We start from the raw sequence: 16,986 nt of genomic DNA on the forward strand, positions 1-16,986 counted from the left end.
ATAGGTAGGTACTTTTCCCATACAGAAGGACGCAGCTTGAAGGATTTACCAGGCTTCGTCGCACATCAACTTTCAGAAGCGTACACTTCTGTCTTCTGCAGAGATATTTAGCATGCTGGTCGAGAATCAGAGGCAGAACGCATAGTTTTCATCGTTTCGGGTGGCCGCAAGTATTCATATCGTTCATATGTATGTACTTCTTATTTTATGGTACTTTCTCCGTTATTGCCCACCACTGTGGCATGTGACGACAGTTATGGCGAGGGCGTATGCAATTGTTTGCCGCAATCTTTCAATCTGTTCACAATTTATACTTGCAGCAGCGCGCGTTCATATGCCACGATTGTGATTGGCATGCTTTTACACATGGGCTCGTGATTGGTAGGTGGTTGTACGAATAGATGTGCTTTTCATAGATAAAACATGCTTTCAGTCTGATTTGCCGGTACCGTATGTTGAATGGCTGGCCGGTGGGGAGCTGTTTGAGTCTGAAAATAATATCAAGGAAAAAATAGCAAAATATATTTTAATATTTCAAGCAGAGTAGTTCCCTGTAGCAACAAATTATTTTTTCATGTTGCAAGGATATCCATCAATTTTGTATTATAGAAGGAAGGTTAGTAGGGCTTTTGTCGCAATAACATTTTTTGTGTAGGTAGGTAATATTGTTTATGATTTAATTAAAATAATAAGTACTGTAAAGTTTATGTTGTCAAACTCAGAATATCAAAGGATAACTCTTCTTTGTATTTAAATCTTCTACACTCGGCAGTTTGATGGGCTACCTATCTATGTTGCAAGCCGGTCATCACAATTCGCAACGGGTCTTGTTGGTACAGGGTCACTCGACCAGTGTGGTGCTGTTATTTAGATTTACTGGGGTGCAGTGCATATTTTTCTTGGAGCAGTACTGTCCTAACATGATAGATATTGTGCTGATTTATGCTGGGATACCTATCAAAGTGTGTCCATAATTCGGACGCCGGTGAAAACGGTGTCGGAGGGCATATTAGTCACGTGACATTTGGAGCTTCTCCCCCTCCGTGGGCCTTCTACATACCAAACGTCACGTGTAAATTTCACGAACCTTGATCAAATCGCCCCAGGCGCCCTGTTTTCACCGTCGTCCCATAATTCATGAAAATGATGTAAGAATGACTGAAGGGGTTTGCCATTAAGTCACTTTTTTGTTTAAATAAGTGCCCTTCTGTTGAGAATTTCTTTTCATATCAGAAGTGTGGGCATCTAAATTTTATGGTGAAAGTCTCAGGTCTTTTTTGTATTGGCTGGCAATGATTTTCAAATGGGTTGGTGTGGGTTGATGTGGGTTTGTCAGTTGTCACCCTGGGTGGAGTGGCTGGCTGACTGTGCTGCCATGTCTTGCACTGGCTGCAACTTCCATGGTGGCACTATCACTTGGATGGTGCAGTTAACTTATTGTCACAATCAGGGCCATTCAGACTTCAGGTAGCAGTTGTTCTTATGCCTGTTGCTACCTGCTTAAATTGAGTATTGGTACTGTGCATTTCTACCAGAAGTCATTCTTCTAGGGGCTTCATGGCCATAGCTTTAATCAAGGCTATATAAACCAGGTAGAACGTTCCCGACGAAAAAGTGGTGACAAGCGATAATTAGTAGCTGCGACCCTCACTTGTTCAAAACTATATCCGCAAGCAGCATTTACAGGCTAGCGGAAATCGACCAATCGGCGTTCGGCAATACTCGACGCTGATTGGCCCGATGCTCGTGACGAAATTGCGGGGGACTGTAGCTATTCCCCTATGGCGTTTAATAGACTTACGGCTTTTGAAGGGGGTTTATACCAGTTTTTGTTGGGTTTGAGGCCATTTTGAGCTTGGATATTCTTTCTGTGACTTTTGAATGTGTAATAACGACATTTAATCATAACATTTCTATATACTACCGGTGTCACATCGGCCAAAAAGACCGTAAGTGCATGGGATAGACGGACCACTGCTGATGGTGCCACACATGTCGGCGTGTGGTCATCGGAGGTCCATGAGGGCTCGACATAGGTCCTTCATGGGTCGGTATAGGCCCGGTGGGTCCAGTGCAAGCCTATCAGGGGCCGGTGCTGACCCAACAGGGCCCAGTGGAATATAACGTAAGGCTGTCTAGGGACGTTGAGGGCTCATGGGGGCCATATAGGACCAATAGGGACCACATGAGTCAATCAGGGGCCATTTAGGCCAATAAAGGCACTTCAGGGGACTTGAAAAGGTCATTCAAGAGCTGTGGTGGGCCCATGAGGGGACAGCATTGGTTCAGCAGGTGCAGTCAGGGGATGTTGTACGGGTTTCTCAGTGGCCCATTTGGGCATATCAGTGACCAATTTGGACCCAGCAGGGGGCTTTGTATAGACCTATCAGGGGCTGGTGATGGTTCATCAGGGGCCAGCGTTAGTCCATCGGGGCACGGCATATGCCCATCAGAGGTAATTGCGAGCCCACGCTGAACAATGATGGCCCTTCAACGGCCCCTAATGGATCTACATTGACCCATGGGCCATGATGTGTCATGTATGCCCCTATGACAGGCCTACTCAGACCCCTGATGGACATTCCCGGCCTCTGATGACCCTATACTGAATGCTGATGGGGGCTCTAAGTTTCTCCAATAACCCTTCGTCAACCCATTATTACCATACGCTGGCACTAGGGGCCCCACATCAGCCGCAGGGCAGTCCGTGCCATGACAGCATGTCTTTTCGGCCGATATTACATCGGTAATATTTATTAAAATCATGATTTTATGGTGTCATTATATAGCTAACAGTCATAAGAAATATATTTCAACTCGAAAACAGCTCCAAACAGCATATAATTTTAAAGAAACTCCTCCGAAATCCAAAAGCCTATTCGGGTCCATAGAGAATAACTGCGGTCCCCCGCAATTTCGTCACGAGCGTCGGACCAATCAGCGTCGAGTACTGCCGAGCGCTGATTGGTGAATTTTCCGCTAGCGTGTAAGTACTGCTCGCGGAACAAGAGTTCGTCGACAATCCTCCACAAACGTCTGTCACCATTTTTCGTAATGCTAAACAGCCGGAGCGTACCCCCCTGGCTTTAATGCACCTCATAGGCTAACCTTAAACTCTGTCTCAGTAGAGAAGCTGGTGCAAGGGGGAGCTGGGCTGCAGGCTGGGTGTATTCATCTGATGAGGGTCAGATTTTTAGGAAACATTAACCCTATTCCTGGCGGGCTCCGCCGGGACAAGAAACTGGCGGGGGGGGCCGATTCGGCCCCCCCTGAGATCTCGAGAACGAAGCAAGATAGCGACAAGCGGTAAACGGCATCGGATACGCACGGCCAAGATCTACAATTTTTACTAAGGTCATTTTCAGGTCAGGTCAAAGATGACGTCACAGGGGTCGAAAAAGTCAAAATGGCGGCACTAGATATGGAGAGAGTTTTTCTCGAATAACTTTCGAATTAGTCAAGATAGGAACAAACTAAGGGCATCATCGTGATCCTCTCGTCAATCCGCATCGAATGATATATATGTTGACCTCGAAAGGTCAAGGTCAAAGGTTGACCTCAGGTCACGTGACCTCGAGGTCATCATGTATATCATTCGATGCGTCTTGACGAGCTGAACACAATGAGACCATCCACGCGTCTGTATCTTGTTCCTGTACGGAGTTATTGGCCAAAAACCTTTGGTGACCTTTGATGACGTCACATGACCTCACAGCTGCCCAACAGCAAAACAGACCTCAAGGTAGTGAAGGTTGATCGTATATGAAGTCATGTATGGTATATGGGGCCATTCCGACCCGTTTTAGTGGTAAAAACAGGGAGTTGATTTTTCCCCCATTGACTTATAATGGGGAGGTCGCGAAATTGACCTGACCTTAGGTCACCGATATCAAAATTCCGAGATATACAAATTGCACATACTGATACCCTAACTAAACCCTGAAGAGAAGAAATTGATCGGTCAAAAACTCTAGCTCTGGCGTGATTGCAAACTTTTCTGAGGTAGCGTCACCAAACCGCCTCTGGTGACCTGACCTGAGGTCAGATCAACTCAAAATTTTCAGACATGTTGCGTAGAAGCCTTTTAGGAAAAGTCAGAAAATTTGAGCTTCCTAGCTCAACGCGTTTGGGAGATATAACCAAAAAACCTCAGGGGGGGGGGCTCCTGAGGCCCCCCCCCCGCCAGGAATAGGGTTAACTATTAAGTATTTCTTACAAATAGGAAACTGAGGGTAGATTTGAATATGTATTTACCAAGTCATGCATTCTTTCTAATTTCTAACAAAGACTATTGTGCATTATGAAATAAAGCCATCTAGTTTTTCATTAATCATGAAACTCAGCACATTTGCTACTAGAAAATTAATGGTATCTCAAAAACATCAGTCAAGTCTAATAGTGGCATATCAGAAAAAAATTGATAGGTCTTAAGAATATAGTTGTGATGTGACATGTCCAGCCCCCTGTGGCGTTGGTTGCTGACTGTGTCTGCTTTTCTTATTTACAGTGAGCTGCCAGATCCACATCATGGACAGCCAGGGCCGTAAGGTGATTGTGTGTGACAATGGCACCGGGTTCGTCAAATGCGGCTATGCGGGCGCTAACTTCCCGGCGCACATTTTCCCGTCGATCGTCGGCCGGCCGATTATCCGCGCCGAGAACAAGGTCGAGGGCATCGAGGTCAAGGACCTGATGGTGGGTGACGAGGCGAGCAAGCTGCGCTCGATGCTGCAGGTCGGCTATCCGATGGAGAACGGCATTGTCCGCAACTGGGAGGACATGCTGCACGTGTGGGACTACACGTTCGGCTCGGAGAAGATGAACATCGCGCCGCGCGAGTGCAAGGTGATGCTCACAGAGCCGCCCATGAACCCCGTGCGCAATCGCGAGCGCATGATCGAGGTCATGTTCGAGAAGTACGGGTTCGCCGGCGCGTACGTGGCCATCCAGGCGGTGCTGACGCTGTACGCGCAGGGTCTGCTCACCGGCGTGGTGGTGGACTCTGGCGACGGCGTGACACACGTGTGTCCCGTGTACGAGGGCTTCGCGCTGCCGCACCTGACGCGGCGGCTAGACATCGCCGGCCGCGACATCACCCGCTACATGATCAAACTGCTGCTGCTGCGCGGCTACGCCTTCAACCACTCGGCCGACTTCGAGACGGTGCGTATGATGAAGGAGAAGCTGTGTTACGTCGGCTACAACATCGAGCAGGAGCAGCGGCTGGCGCTGGAGACCACCGTGCTGGTCGAGTCCTACACGCTCCCCGACGGACGGATCATCAAGGTCGGCGGCGAGCGGTTTGAGGCGCCCGAGGCGCTCTTCCAGCCGCACCTCATCAACGTCGAGGGCAACGGTGAGTGGATGAGGGAGGGGAGAAGTGTGGTTCGGAAGTGAGCGCACGACAGGGTGCGATAGGCCGCTGTCCTCAGATGACGTGCTCTCATTGTTTCACTGATCGTTCGTGTGATGTTTGGTATAATAGTGCTCGTGATGTTTTCTTACTGTGTCAGATGTTCTATAAACACAGTGGAGCGATGTGTTCGTACATAGCGGTACATATGCTTTTTGTGCTGATCGTCTGTGCTGTTTTGAAGCCAACTCCTGCCCTTTTTCTGATTGTCCTGTGGTTTACATTGATTATTCCTTTTATTTAGTACCTACGCAAGTGTTGGACTCAATACTATCGGTGTCATAGCGTAGCTGTAGCAAACAAGACATCCATAAAAGCATTGCAGTATTTGCTCAGGATAATTGAGGTGACTGTGGTTGGAGCCGAACGGTTTACGACTCCATCGTTGTCGACGATTACGACGAGGGCAAAGATGAAAGCACCCGTCCCATACGTGGGTTCGCTAGTTCGGCCACTATCGGCCACAGTTTTATGCTCTGGTAATGTCAGAGTTGTCCAAATATTTGGGAACCATGTAGTTTTTTTGTGTGGTTCTGACAATATCACAATGTTGAGTGTGCTTGCGGGCACACTCATCCCGCAAGCACCTTGCACCAAGGTGCAATTCATTAGCAAGGACCCTTGCTAATGAAGGCGTGGTGATAAAGTGAAGACTGAACTATGTTTTATTTTGTACAATCATGCTAACTGCACAGCGACAGCCTCGTTGATCAATATGGGCTGTTTATTTCTTTGGCGCCGGCTAGCTGTAGATTTACTGCTAGGTTTCTATGCATGTCTGGTCGGATGGTTCTCAAAATTACGCCTATCTTGTCCGCCCCTTAGACTGAACGTGTTGCTGCTTCTGTGACGCTTGTATACATTTGTCTTTTTGTGGGTGTCTTCCTGACGCTGTTTGACCGGATGATATGTTTGTCGGCTGTCTGTATGTGGGTGTGAATCTATCTGTCAGTATGTGACTATGCATCTGTCGTCACATGTCTGTGTATCGGTCTGTTTCACTGACGGTGCGCAAGATTGCAACTGTCGCCTGTCTGTCTCTACCCTCACCTGTGCCGCTGTCTCCGACGCTCCGTGACCAGTCTGACGGTGATTTACCGATCTCTATGTCGCCAGGTATGGCCGAGCTGGTGTTCAGCACTATTCAGTCTGCCGACATCGACATCCGGCCAGAGATGTACAAGCACATCGTGCTCTCGGGCGGCAGCACCATGTACCCGGGCCTGCCGTCGCGGCTCGAACGCGAGATCAAACAGCTCTACCTGGAGCGGGTACTCGGTGGCGACGCCGAGAAGCTGGCCAAGTTCAAGATCCGCATCGAGGACCCGCCGCGCCGCAAGGACATGGTGTTTATCGGCGGCTCGGTGCTGGCCGACGTGATGAAGGACAAGGAGAACTTCTGGATCACGCGAGAGGAGTACGCCGAGAAGGGCGTCCGCTGCCTGGACAAGCTGGGCATGCGCGTCAGCTAAGGCTGGCGCCGCGCACGTCCGTAGAATCGTTCGGCGCAGACGGAACAAATTAATCTGGAGAGGCTGATGCGGGCGCGGAGCCGACCGCGGCCGCACAGCGAGGCCAGCACCGCGCTGGGGAGACTGCGACACTCCGGGCGGGACGGCTGGGCAGTGTATTGCTGCCGTTCCGCAGCCGTTTCTTCGGATGAATAATTTTGAATGGAGATGCCTTTTTGAGGCGGGAGCTTGTTATTCGTGTGAACCAACTAAATCTTATACCGCTGGAGCCGAGTGAAGGCCAAAGTTTTACTTCTTCAGGTGAAATGCACAACACAGTGAAAGTTCGTCCGGAGCGAACGCTATTTAAGCTTGATTACGTGGTCGCCTGGTGAAATGAGATAGTATCAATCGTGCGCGTGAAATGAACGCCAGCGTTGCGAATCAGGACAGACCTCGGTCGCGTCAGATATGCGCTGCCGCCGACCGCGGTGTCTGCTTGTATCGATCAGTCGTTGTTGAATATGCTAGTGGACTTCGGTGGCTCTGCCAAGGTTATTGTGATTTTGATATCTGCGCGTGCGCCTGAATCAGCGTCGGCCGAGCTGCGGCGCGCCGCCTCCCGGCGGGCTGTGCGTGCTCTCTGATTCCGCTTGTGCTTGTGGCGGGCCGGGCGGGGCGCAGCCTCCATTCCACTGTGGACGCCCAGCCCAGTCTACTGCTCCTTACCGAGTCTACCGAGAGGGAGAGAGTCGCCGGCCAGCTCAGTACGGGCCCGCGCTTCGTATAATAAACACGTTGTTTCAGACGATCTGTGTGTGACGGTTTTGGTGGATGGAATGATCGTAGTGGGCAGTGGGCTTTGGTCACCAGTTTTCTGGAGGATTTATTGATCGTTGGTGCCGGGCCCCTGGAGGTGAAGCCATCCCGGAAGGAATATCAAAGCATCGCTTGTGTTCGTCAATGTCACTCACATACACCGGAAAAAAGATGTTCTCATGTTCGCACTTTACGATAAGATATTCGCATCCTGGCTCATAGATGCCCTAAATCTTTCGTAGTCATAGAGTGTTGCCAATTGCGATCGCCTTACGGCTATCGGTGTTGGGTGGGGACACGGACCGATTGTTGTGCGGGTTTTCAAACTGACATTTCGGTGGAGGCACACCGACGCGATTATGAGTTTTTGCAGCACAGGTGAGTACGGTTAGCGGCGAGGCATATCGACGGTGGGCGCCCGGTTAAAACGAGCAAACTGAGGTCACGGAACGCTGATGGGCGGGGCAGGCAAACCAGAATTAGTGGAAGCGGCGGTGCGCGGTAAGCGGGGCGGCGGACCGGCGGTGCTTAGGAAACTCGAGCACCGTTCGAAGAGGAAGACAGACCGGTGACGGACGGTGGTTTTGGGGAGACGGACCGGCCATAGGCGAAGCGGTCGAACCGGCCATGTCTACCGCCGGTAGACGGACCGGCGGATGTCACCGCAGACGGCGCGCCCTATCGCCGCCGGAAGTGAGTCACGGGGTGACGTTCACACGTTCACCACCCGGCGCTGGAGACGGGCTTCGGCCGTTAAGGGGGGAGGGGGAGAGGAGGTGCCGTTTATCGTAAGAGCAACGTCGGACAGTCGAGTTTGAACCCATTGTAGTGTAATATTGAACACCGATCACCGCATCCCATACGTCATCGGTGTAATCTTTACCAGCCGGCAACATGCGCCCCAGGATAGTTGTGCGGAAATCATTCTACATCAACAGACTCCCACAGCCCACTACACACATGGCGACACCTCTCGCCACCCCACATGACTCGGTAACTAACGCAACATACGGTGATGACATCACGGCTCAACACCAACTGATGAGCTCCGGAGACGCTTATATCAATCAGCGCTATGCCCAGGTTTGAGCGCTCAAACTCCACTCTGAGCGCCGCCCCCCGCCCCAGCCACCTGGTGGGTGACCTCGTGGCGTCAGAAGTGCCGTCAAAGGTATCCCGGCTCGGCAGCACAGGTGCGCCCACTCCCAGCCCGGTCGACACGGCGGCGGCGGCGGCGGCGCTCGGCTCCGCGGGGGTATCTGGGTCGGTGCCACGTCGCCGGAGTCAGTGCTCTGGTGCGGGCAGCGGCGGCGATCCGATGGAAATGACGACTCCGTACACACCGGTGTATCGCAGCTCGCAGTACGAATCGACCACGATATGCGCACAGTAGACTTGCCCAGTGTAGGATAGTCTGATCATTGTACCGGCTCGTTTACCTTAATGACTAGCAACTCTTTTAACAACTTTGTAGCTTATTATTGACGGCCAAACAATCAAGGGGTGACTGGGCACCTGGCTGGAAAGGATAAGGTACCCCGGTCGGTGTTACTAGGTGAGCTCAGTCATCACTGTTCGATACAAAGGTTTTTTTCCTTGTCGCGGGCAGTGGGATACTGTAATTTAATGCAAGTGGAGGAAACACCAGCGGGTGTGCCTTCGATTCATGACGGAATGTAGCCTATTAATCAGCTGATATTCACTAGATTCGGCAGGTATGGACCTGTTCGATTTGGCTGAAAATCGGTGACAACAACGACCACCCCCACCCCTACGACCGTTCATAATCGTCGAATCGGCGAATTGCAATGTAACAACGGGCTATTAAAAGGCTGTGTATTAGACATCTCAGAATGTGAACTAATGACTTGCTCTTCAGTCACTGGTGACACAGTCAGTCATTGATCAAGTAAGATCGAGCCAGGCTAGAAACATTTTAACTCGGCGAACAAAAGAGCATGTCAGAACGAAAAAACTTTGCAGCTGTTTTGCGAAGAGTTGAAACGAAACCCTCACCACCATCCTCCATGCACGCCAACGCCCATCGCTAAAAAGAAACAACCCTCCTGGAATCTTCAATCAGCCAGCGAGCCACAACCTCTCCAAGTTGAGAAAACACTTTCACAAAATCCCTTTATTGTTCCTCCTGTTGCGTGATGTAAAAGAGCCAAACCAACCAAACACCTTATTAGCACAGAAGCAGTATGGATTGATGCTCGCTCGTGGCGCGGGCCAGCGGTGGCGTTGTACTGTTCCTGCGGCCGGCGCGGCCGGCAGTGGCGAACCGTCGCACCGGCGTGCCACGGAGGAGAGCAGCAGGGAGGGACCTCGGCGCGCGCGCGGCGCCACGCCGCTAGTCCTTGGACACGGGCACCGCCTGCGGCGCAGCGCCGGACGCCTTCTTCTTCTTCTTGTTGGCACTTTTCTTGTCGAGCGGAGTTGCTAGCAGGGACTGTGAAAAGAGGAATGGGTGAGTGTAACGATCTAAAATGCCACATGAGACGCCCGCCCATAAAATGCATGATCCCGGCCAAATCGAAAATACGGAAAAGTTTGCTATAGCTTACGTTTGCTTAAGCCTTTGACGGTCTGACAAGAAACGATGAATTGACACACCCAAGCTTAACACGTTCATCAGGAAGCAAAAAAAAAAAAAAAAAAAAATCCTACGATGGACACACTGCAGGCAAAATACCTAGCGGTAAAACTGCTGCAATTACTTTTCCAGAAAGAAAACTACCGCAAAATGAAAAAGCAATGCCATATTTTTATATACGCTAGATCTGGTTCCATTTCGGCCACGTTATCTATGCCTTAGCTTGACCAGTCCGATCCCTCCCACCTCCTCTTCCCCAGGCGTACCTTGGCGTCCTCGTCCTGGATCGAGTGCTCTGACTGACATGTCTCCGGGTCGAAGGGCACTCCGGTGATCTTGCGCGTGCCGTTGGGCATCAGGAGGATGGTCGACTTGAACTGGGCCACCAGTTGGTCTGCGAGGTTCGGACGGGGTCGGTAATCGGCTCGTCAGCTCGGGTGAACTCTTTCCCAAAATATCCCGGCATGAAATTGTGAGAATAGCATCCGATTCATGCCACTGCGTTCGTTTGGTGAAATGCTTTTTTTATTTTGACGGTAAACGCTTCGAGCATAATTTAAGATTGTTAAGAGCACAATATCCCATTTCTCGAAGAACTTCCTCCCACACGCACACAAATTGTTATGTTCCAATGATAAGTTGAACGATGTCGATATCGATAGTTAGTTCAAGCCTTGCACGTCCGTTGCAGGCTTCAGAATCTGCAGAGCGACGCGCTATCTTATCGTGCAGGACGGTGCAGTTACTTTTGACGCGTGACGCAACAGTAAACATTGAGACGCGAGCCTCACAGCCCTGTACAGGACTCGATATCGACCCACGTCGGACAGCCGATACGCACCTGACTTTTCGTAGAGGACCTGGAACGGCTCTATTAACCTGTGGTTGACACACTCGACCACGCCTAGCTTCGCCTTCTTCTCGTCATCCATTATCCTGTGGGTGGAGAGCGGAGTCCGGTCGTCAGACACAGCAGAAGCCAGAAATTACTCATGTTTACATAGCTACACAGTGCACAGTGCACAGTGCACAACTCTATCTCGTTCGTGCTTGAACCTAATCGTATTCCGCTCCAGACGAGTTCAGAATTTATTGATTAAAACCAACGTCTCACCAAGAATGGACTCTGACACCTCGACAACCGTATGTTGCGGCTGCTGACTGAATGTGGGCAATCACGCGATGGTGGTTGAATGTCGTCATCAACGGAAACTCGGCCAGACAAAAATAATAAACGCAGTTACTGCGAACGCACCTGAGGTTGAACGGCATAGTACCACACTTCTTGTTGACTTGCGAGAGGAACTCGCGTGATGTCTTCATCTTGAGACTGTACACTTCGTCGGTTTTCTTGTAGACTGTGGTGCGTGCGTCTAGCTCCCGTGCCTGTCAAATGAAGCGAATATGAGTCAGCTTACACGGCACCTAGAAGTGCTTCACCTATATTTTATACACGACGCACTAGTTAGTTACCCTTGCTTTCGCTTTTACGTAAGTGCACTGCCGACATCACAAAACTGCCGTTTCTACACTCAAAATCTTTTGCAGGGCGGTCACACACGTGCAATGCCGTCCTTTGGCTTCCAAAAACGCAAACTACATATTGACCTCCCATCAGCCTGTCATCGCACAATCCCTCCCGGCCTGTTTTCGTCCCTCGCTCCCCGACCTGCACCCTACTCAGTCTCCAGCGTTCCACCACGTACCGTTCCCTCGCCGGTGGAGATAAGTACGTCGAGGCCGTACACCTCGTGTTTCTCAAAGTCGCACTTCTCGTGCTCTTTGCGCTGGCCCTCGTTCGGGTTCTGGATGATTGTCTTCTCGCCGTTGATAACGTTCTGTTTCAGCTGGTGCGACAGCATGCCCTCGATCGGCTTCGTTTTGAACTCGCTGGCGATCTTGGTCACCATATCGGTCACGGTGTAGTTCTGCCGGCACAGACAAGATGATGGTAACAGGGTCGTTTTAGCGAGCAGACCACACAAAGTTCTAGGTGCGGAGGACCGACAAAACCATATCACCATCGGAGCTCCATTATTAGCCAGAGTTGATCACATAAACGCTGTTGTAACTATTACTAACGAGCATCGCATCGACGGGAAAACAGGTTGTTGTTATTTGTTTGTTGGGGTTAGGGGCGCGCCGACTACAAGGTCATTTTGCGCCTATGAAAAAACTAACATTATGCTACCGTCTACACTACACTACAAACCTTCCCCGTCGCACCGGGCCTTCTCCGTCATTTCACTGACCTCCTGACCCGGCTTGGTGAGCCGGAGCGCCGCCTCGAAGGCGTAGTGGGCCGCCAGCAGCACATCTGCCTTGCGTCCCGTCACCTTGTTCTCCTTACCGGCGCCCACCACCAGACTGTGCGCCACTACCGCCGGGAAGCCGTCCACGTGACTGCCCAGGTCACTGCGGAGGCGGCGAGTGGGCGTCAGTGCCAGCCGGTAACACGTGGGGTACACCGCACAGGTACAAACTGGTTACTACACAGGCGCGAGCCACACGGGTCATGGGTTACAGGATCATGATCGAGGACTTTTATCCCAATTAGATTTAGGTCAGCTGTGGCATCTAAAAAAATGCATCTTGTCTAGATCAGGCAACATGAAACTAAAGTAGCACCATAAAGTACAATTTCCACTTTCCACTTTCAACAATCACTCAGCTTCCATCAACATGATGCCACATAAAACATCACCAAAAGTAAGTTCTTTTAACCCTCGCACGACCAGGCCATTTCTCATAACACGAACGACCAGGGGGGGGGGTTGTTACGACCCCCCCCCCCTGGCGTTTCGAAACGGAAGGTCGTAGAGCTTAGCGGAAAAAAACAAAGGATTGCTCTCAACGAGATCTCGCGATTGGTGGTATATTTTTTGGTCCTAGGTCAACATTTGACCTACTTATGACCGGTCAAAGGTCAAATTTTCCGAAAAAATCAAACTTTTTCAACTTTCCGCGGCGATTGCGGCAAAACGGTGGGAGATATCGACTTGAAACCTTCACTATCGTGTTCCTTGATCAATTCTCTATCGTTTGGTATGTATTTCGTTTCCCTAGCTCTAAAAATGGCGCGTTGGGAGCGCCGGAAGTCCGCAAGGTCACAGTCGGCGGCAGAAATTCGAAAAATCAAAATTTAAATTTTTGAAATCTGATTGTATTTTTGGATTTGGGAGGTCCATTTGCTCCCTATAGAAGCTAATATTGCTGCATATTCCCATTGAGGTGACAAGAATTAGCAAAATAGTGGTTCGGGCGCTTTTCAAAAATAGTACCAGACGCTGTTCCTCTTGTGACGTCATAGCTCCGTGACCTGACCTGACCCGGTCAATTTTCTTGCACCACACGATAGCCAATGCTTGCCCCAACATGCATGGGAAGTTTCATCATGATCCATCAAACAATGTGGGTATCACCGGCAGAAAACCTAGGGATTCGGCGCACACGTTTGGTAACTGTCGGCCGGAGGCTGTACCTCTTATGACGTCATAACTCCGTGACCTGACATGACCCGATCATTTTTTTTTCGGCAAAAGATGCGCAAAGGTTGCCCCAGAGGGTATTGAAAATTTCAGCCCGCTACGACAAGCCGTTTAGCGTGCACTTCGAAAAAACCTCAGGGGGGGGGGGGTTGATACAACCCCCCCCCCCTAGGCGTTCTAGGGTTAAGAGGGATGTGGAGTCAGAGTCGGAGTCACCGAAAATCCATCGACTCCGCAGCCCTGCTGGCTACTTATAACAAGAAGCAAACATCTACTGACATTAGTAACCTCACACTGCACAGAAACCGCGGGAGGTCGTAGATGCGTATCGGCGGGCAGCCGACCCAAGAGACCTGCCCACACCCAGTCACGGCGGTAAGAAACCATCTCAGCTTTCAGTCACGCAACAACCGCCCACCTCCCCCGTCCGACAGCTCCTCCCCACTGGAGGAAAGTCCAGTGGGGGGAGGGGGACCGGAACGCGGCCGAAGCCAAGCGACCGAGACCGACAAACAGCGACACCTATATCCAAGCTGTAAAAATCCGGAAGTATTACTTGTATGTCAAGGGCGGTGTCTCACCGACGCCGCCAGCGCATTTCGCGAGCTGACGTCATACTTGTGGTAGTATTGGAGCTGCTATGGGCTTGTTAATGTTTGCATGGAAACCCAAACTGCCATGTGTGCTGGCAGCGTCGGTGAAACACCACCCAGGACGTCGTTTTAAGCGCGAGATGACCGTCTTTGCTACGACTTTTCAGCATAAATGACTAACGGCGAATCAGGTCATTTTTAACTGTCTGAGCTAGCCGTTGGTGGCTGTTTATGGCTGCATCTGAGGTATGTCTGCATCTAAACTGACATTTTCACCAGGTCTCCGTCGGCCAGCGTCGTATCCGGATCCGAGTTGAGAGGCGAGTAGTGACCGATGCAGTGGTTGACGGCCACGCACGTCGGAAACGCGATACCTGGCCCACGAGCAGAGCGCGTCAGTCACGGCCAACAGCGCTGGCACATGTGCCGATTGGTGGGTGTGATGTGAGGTGTGCAACCAGATGTCAACACACAGGTAAATTGCAATGAGAAACAGGACAGGTGTTTAATCTATTGGAACAAAGCAGATGCAGACAGATAACATACCAAAATGTTTGTGATGTCAATAAACCTCAGAATCAGAGAATCAGATGTTTAATCTTATTCATTGTCATTGACCAAATAACCTAAAAATTAATGGTGCCTGGTACAAACATGTTTATTTTTAATTTACAATAGATAAACTAGCACCCTTGTAAACAGCAGCAGATTGTATGCTATACAAGTTACCTTTCTTGAGGTTCTTGTCTTTTCTGTAGACTTTGGCCAATTCTTCTTCCATGCAGGCATCTCCTGCCTTGCAAAGCTCCCTCACTGAAGCTCCAGCAACACACTTTGCAATGATTGCTTTCAGGGCCTCTGTGAATCACACACATGATATAGTACATTAATTTGCCATGTTTGCTCATGCTTGATAATAATGCTTAGACATAATACCATATAAACAATATGCCAAACAGAAAATATTTTACATTTTTCTACCAGCATTTGTAAGCATATTCATTTGTCCTAGTTAGGAGTAAATGATACAAGGAAAGAGCCATTCATAAAATAGGTAGGTTACATCTTCCCAATGAAAAACTAATGTGTTGAAAAATGACTTTAATTCATTCAGATATTGCTGTCAGTTAACTTTCCCAAATGTATTCCAGTTAAAAGAAAATGCTGGCAAAATTTTAGTGCCTATATTGTCAACTGGTTTTCAATAAAACATTTGCAGGGTTTATATACCAGGGTCAATAAATTCACAAGTAGAGATAATATTGGAAGTTAAATTAGGCAATAAAACTGCCTTTAAAGCAGACAAATTATATAAAGAAAAACAACTGAAAACAAGTTGTCAAGAGTATGGTATCAAGATAACTAAGCAAGCAAAACACTGGCACTCAGTTACACACTTATTTGCTGTGAACCATATCAATATTAGGAATTCAGTACTCATGTTATTATGAAAGAACAAAGTTACCATTTAAACTGCATATATGATATTGGAGTTAATAACCTTGCTATCTTATCATTATTCATTCTGAAAGGCATGAAAAATCGCAGGAAAGTAGGTACATTTACATGAAGTCAAGCAGTTTTGAAAGTGAGGTTGCGTAGCATTTATCAGCTATCTGATCAATGGTAATTTATGTAAAATTATGATCCAAATGGAATTTTTAACAGATTTTATATTAAATTGGCTAAAGTTACAGTAAATTAACTAGCCAGAAATAATCTACAAACATATGGAGCCATATAAATGTCACTGAGCGACATTGCCCACAACGCATACTGTTGTTGATGTAAGCCACTTGATAAGAGGGGACAACTAGAAGTGAAATTTACCATGAGGTTAGCGATGTAATGCTGACCCACTTAAACCGAGATTTTTTCATCTTGATCTGCATTAAAAAAATCCATATGCTGTATATAAATTTGAATGCTCCAAAGCCTCATACGCAGACTACACCTGACAAAGTGGTACAAAAAACAATGGAAGCTTAATATATAAAAAACAAAGTTATTTGCAAAACCGGAAATTAGGTAAAATAATCGACGCAACGTGCTTCGACAAATCTAGCGCCCACGATGCTTTCACCTAAACGTAAGATCCGTGAACTTACTGTTGGTAACTTCAGCTGCCGTCTGATATTTAGTGACCACGACATCCTCAGCAATAGTCTTCTCCTGCTCATCTTCCTCCTTGGACGCCATTTCTGCAAATAAAATTTGCCTTATACTAAAATTAAAACTCCACGGCGACCCGCCAACAACATGCGAGCATGAGAAATGCAGTGTTCCCCTTAGTTCTGCAAATTGATTCACACAATGGCTATACACCTAGTGTTATTTCTAGCACCTAAATGTTTATTTTTTTATTGTTTGTCATTGCTTTTTATTTAATAGTTCAAAATATATTTTATTTTATTTACATAAGAATATTAGCATCAAAAATTGACAAAAATACATAGTACAATGAAAATAAGCAAAAGTAAAAAAGGAGGGAAAATACTGTAAATAAACGTATAAGCTAAACCTAGCGGTATACAGCATAACTAGGGGTTAAAGTGATCATTGTAAATGTTTTTGTTTAAAAATAAAAAAAAATTGCAAAATAATAAAAATAAATTAACAATTGACC

The 16,986-nt window shown here is 48.6% G+C and overlaps 2 protein-coding genes across 9 annotated transcripts; one reads left to right on the top strand and one right to left on the bottom strand.

Annotated features, from left to right (window-relative positions):
* The first annotated feature begins 67 nt into the window (after positions 1-67).
* Positions 68-7,672, top strand: LOC122372156 (actin-related protein 2). Of its 8 annotated transcripts, none has more exons than XM_043349078.1 (3): positions 68-189; positions 4,508-5,356; positions 6,530-7,672. In XM_043349078.1, exons 2-3 carry the CDS (start codon positions 4,528-4,530, stop codon positions 6,883-6,885), a joined length of 1,185 nt encoding a protein of 394 aa, XP_043205013.1. In that variant the 5' UTR covers positions 68-189; positions 4,508-4,527; the 3' UTR covers positions 6,886-7,672. The 8 variants fall into 8 exon arrangements, with proteins under 8 accessions (XP_043205013.1, XP_043204979.1, XP_043204987.1 ...); XM_043349044.1 differs by lacking the exon at positions 68-189 and adding an exon at positions 258-381; XM_043349052.1 differs by lacking the exon at positions 68-189 and adding an exon at positions 394-616.
* A 1,833-nt stretch (positions 7,673-9,505) lies between these two features.
* LOC122372199 (proliferation-associated protein 2G4-like) lies at positions 9,506-16,825 on the bottom strand. The gene is made up of 9 exons (XM_043349113.1): positions 16,469-16,825; positions 15,090-15,218; positions 14,629-14,734; positions 12,532-12,694; positions 11,986-12,207; positions 11,535-11,665; positions 11,121-11,215; positions 10,546-10,673; positions 9,506-10,135 (listed from the first exon to the last, which is right to left on the bottom strand). Exons 1-9 carry the CDS (start codon positions 16,557-16,559, stop codon positions 10,037-10,039), a joined length of 1,164 nt encoding a protein of 387 aa, XP_043205048.1. The 5' UTR covers positions 16,560-16,825; the 3' UTR covers positions 9,506-10,036.
* Positions 16,826-16,986: the final 161 nt, after the last annotated feature.

Source organism: Amphibalanus amphitrite, unplaced genomic scaffold (assembly GCF_019059575.1).
Source record: "Amphibalanus amphitrite isolate SeventyFive unplaced genomic scaffold, NRLGWU_Aamphi_draft 000036F_arrow, whole genome shotgun sequence".
Lineage (NCBI taxonomy): Eukaryota > Metazoa > Arthropoda > Thecostraca > Balanomorpha > Balanidae > Amphibalanus > Amphibalanus amphitrite.

Bases quoted from the DNA above. Each gene is read 5' to 3' on its own strand.
- LOC122372156 (XM_043349044.1), top strand. From the start codon at position 270: ATGCAATTGTTTGCCGCAATCTTTCAATCTGTTCACAATTTATACTTG. The intron at 382-4,507 runs GTAGGTGGTTGT...TCTTATTTACAG, and splicing joins TACACATGGGCTCGTGATTG to TGAGCTGCCAGATCCACATC. The intron at 5,357-6,529 runs GTGAGTGGATGA...CTATGTCGCCAG, and splicing joins CATCAACGTCGAGGGCAACG to GTATGGCCGAGCTGGTGTTC.
- LOC122372199 (XM_043349113.1), bottom strand. From the start codon at position 16,559: ATGGCGTCCAAGGAGGAAGATGAGCAGGAGAAGACTATTGCTGAGGAT. The intron at 12,208-12,531 runs GTCAGTGAAATG...CTGTGCCGGCAG, and splicing joins TCACCAAGCCGGGTCAGGAG to AACTACACCGTGACCGATAT. The intron at 10,674-11,120 runs GTGCGTATCGGC...CGAACCTCGCAG, and splicing joins GGTCCTCTACGAAAAGTCAG to ACCAACTGGTGGCCCAGTTC.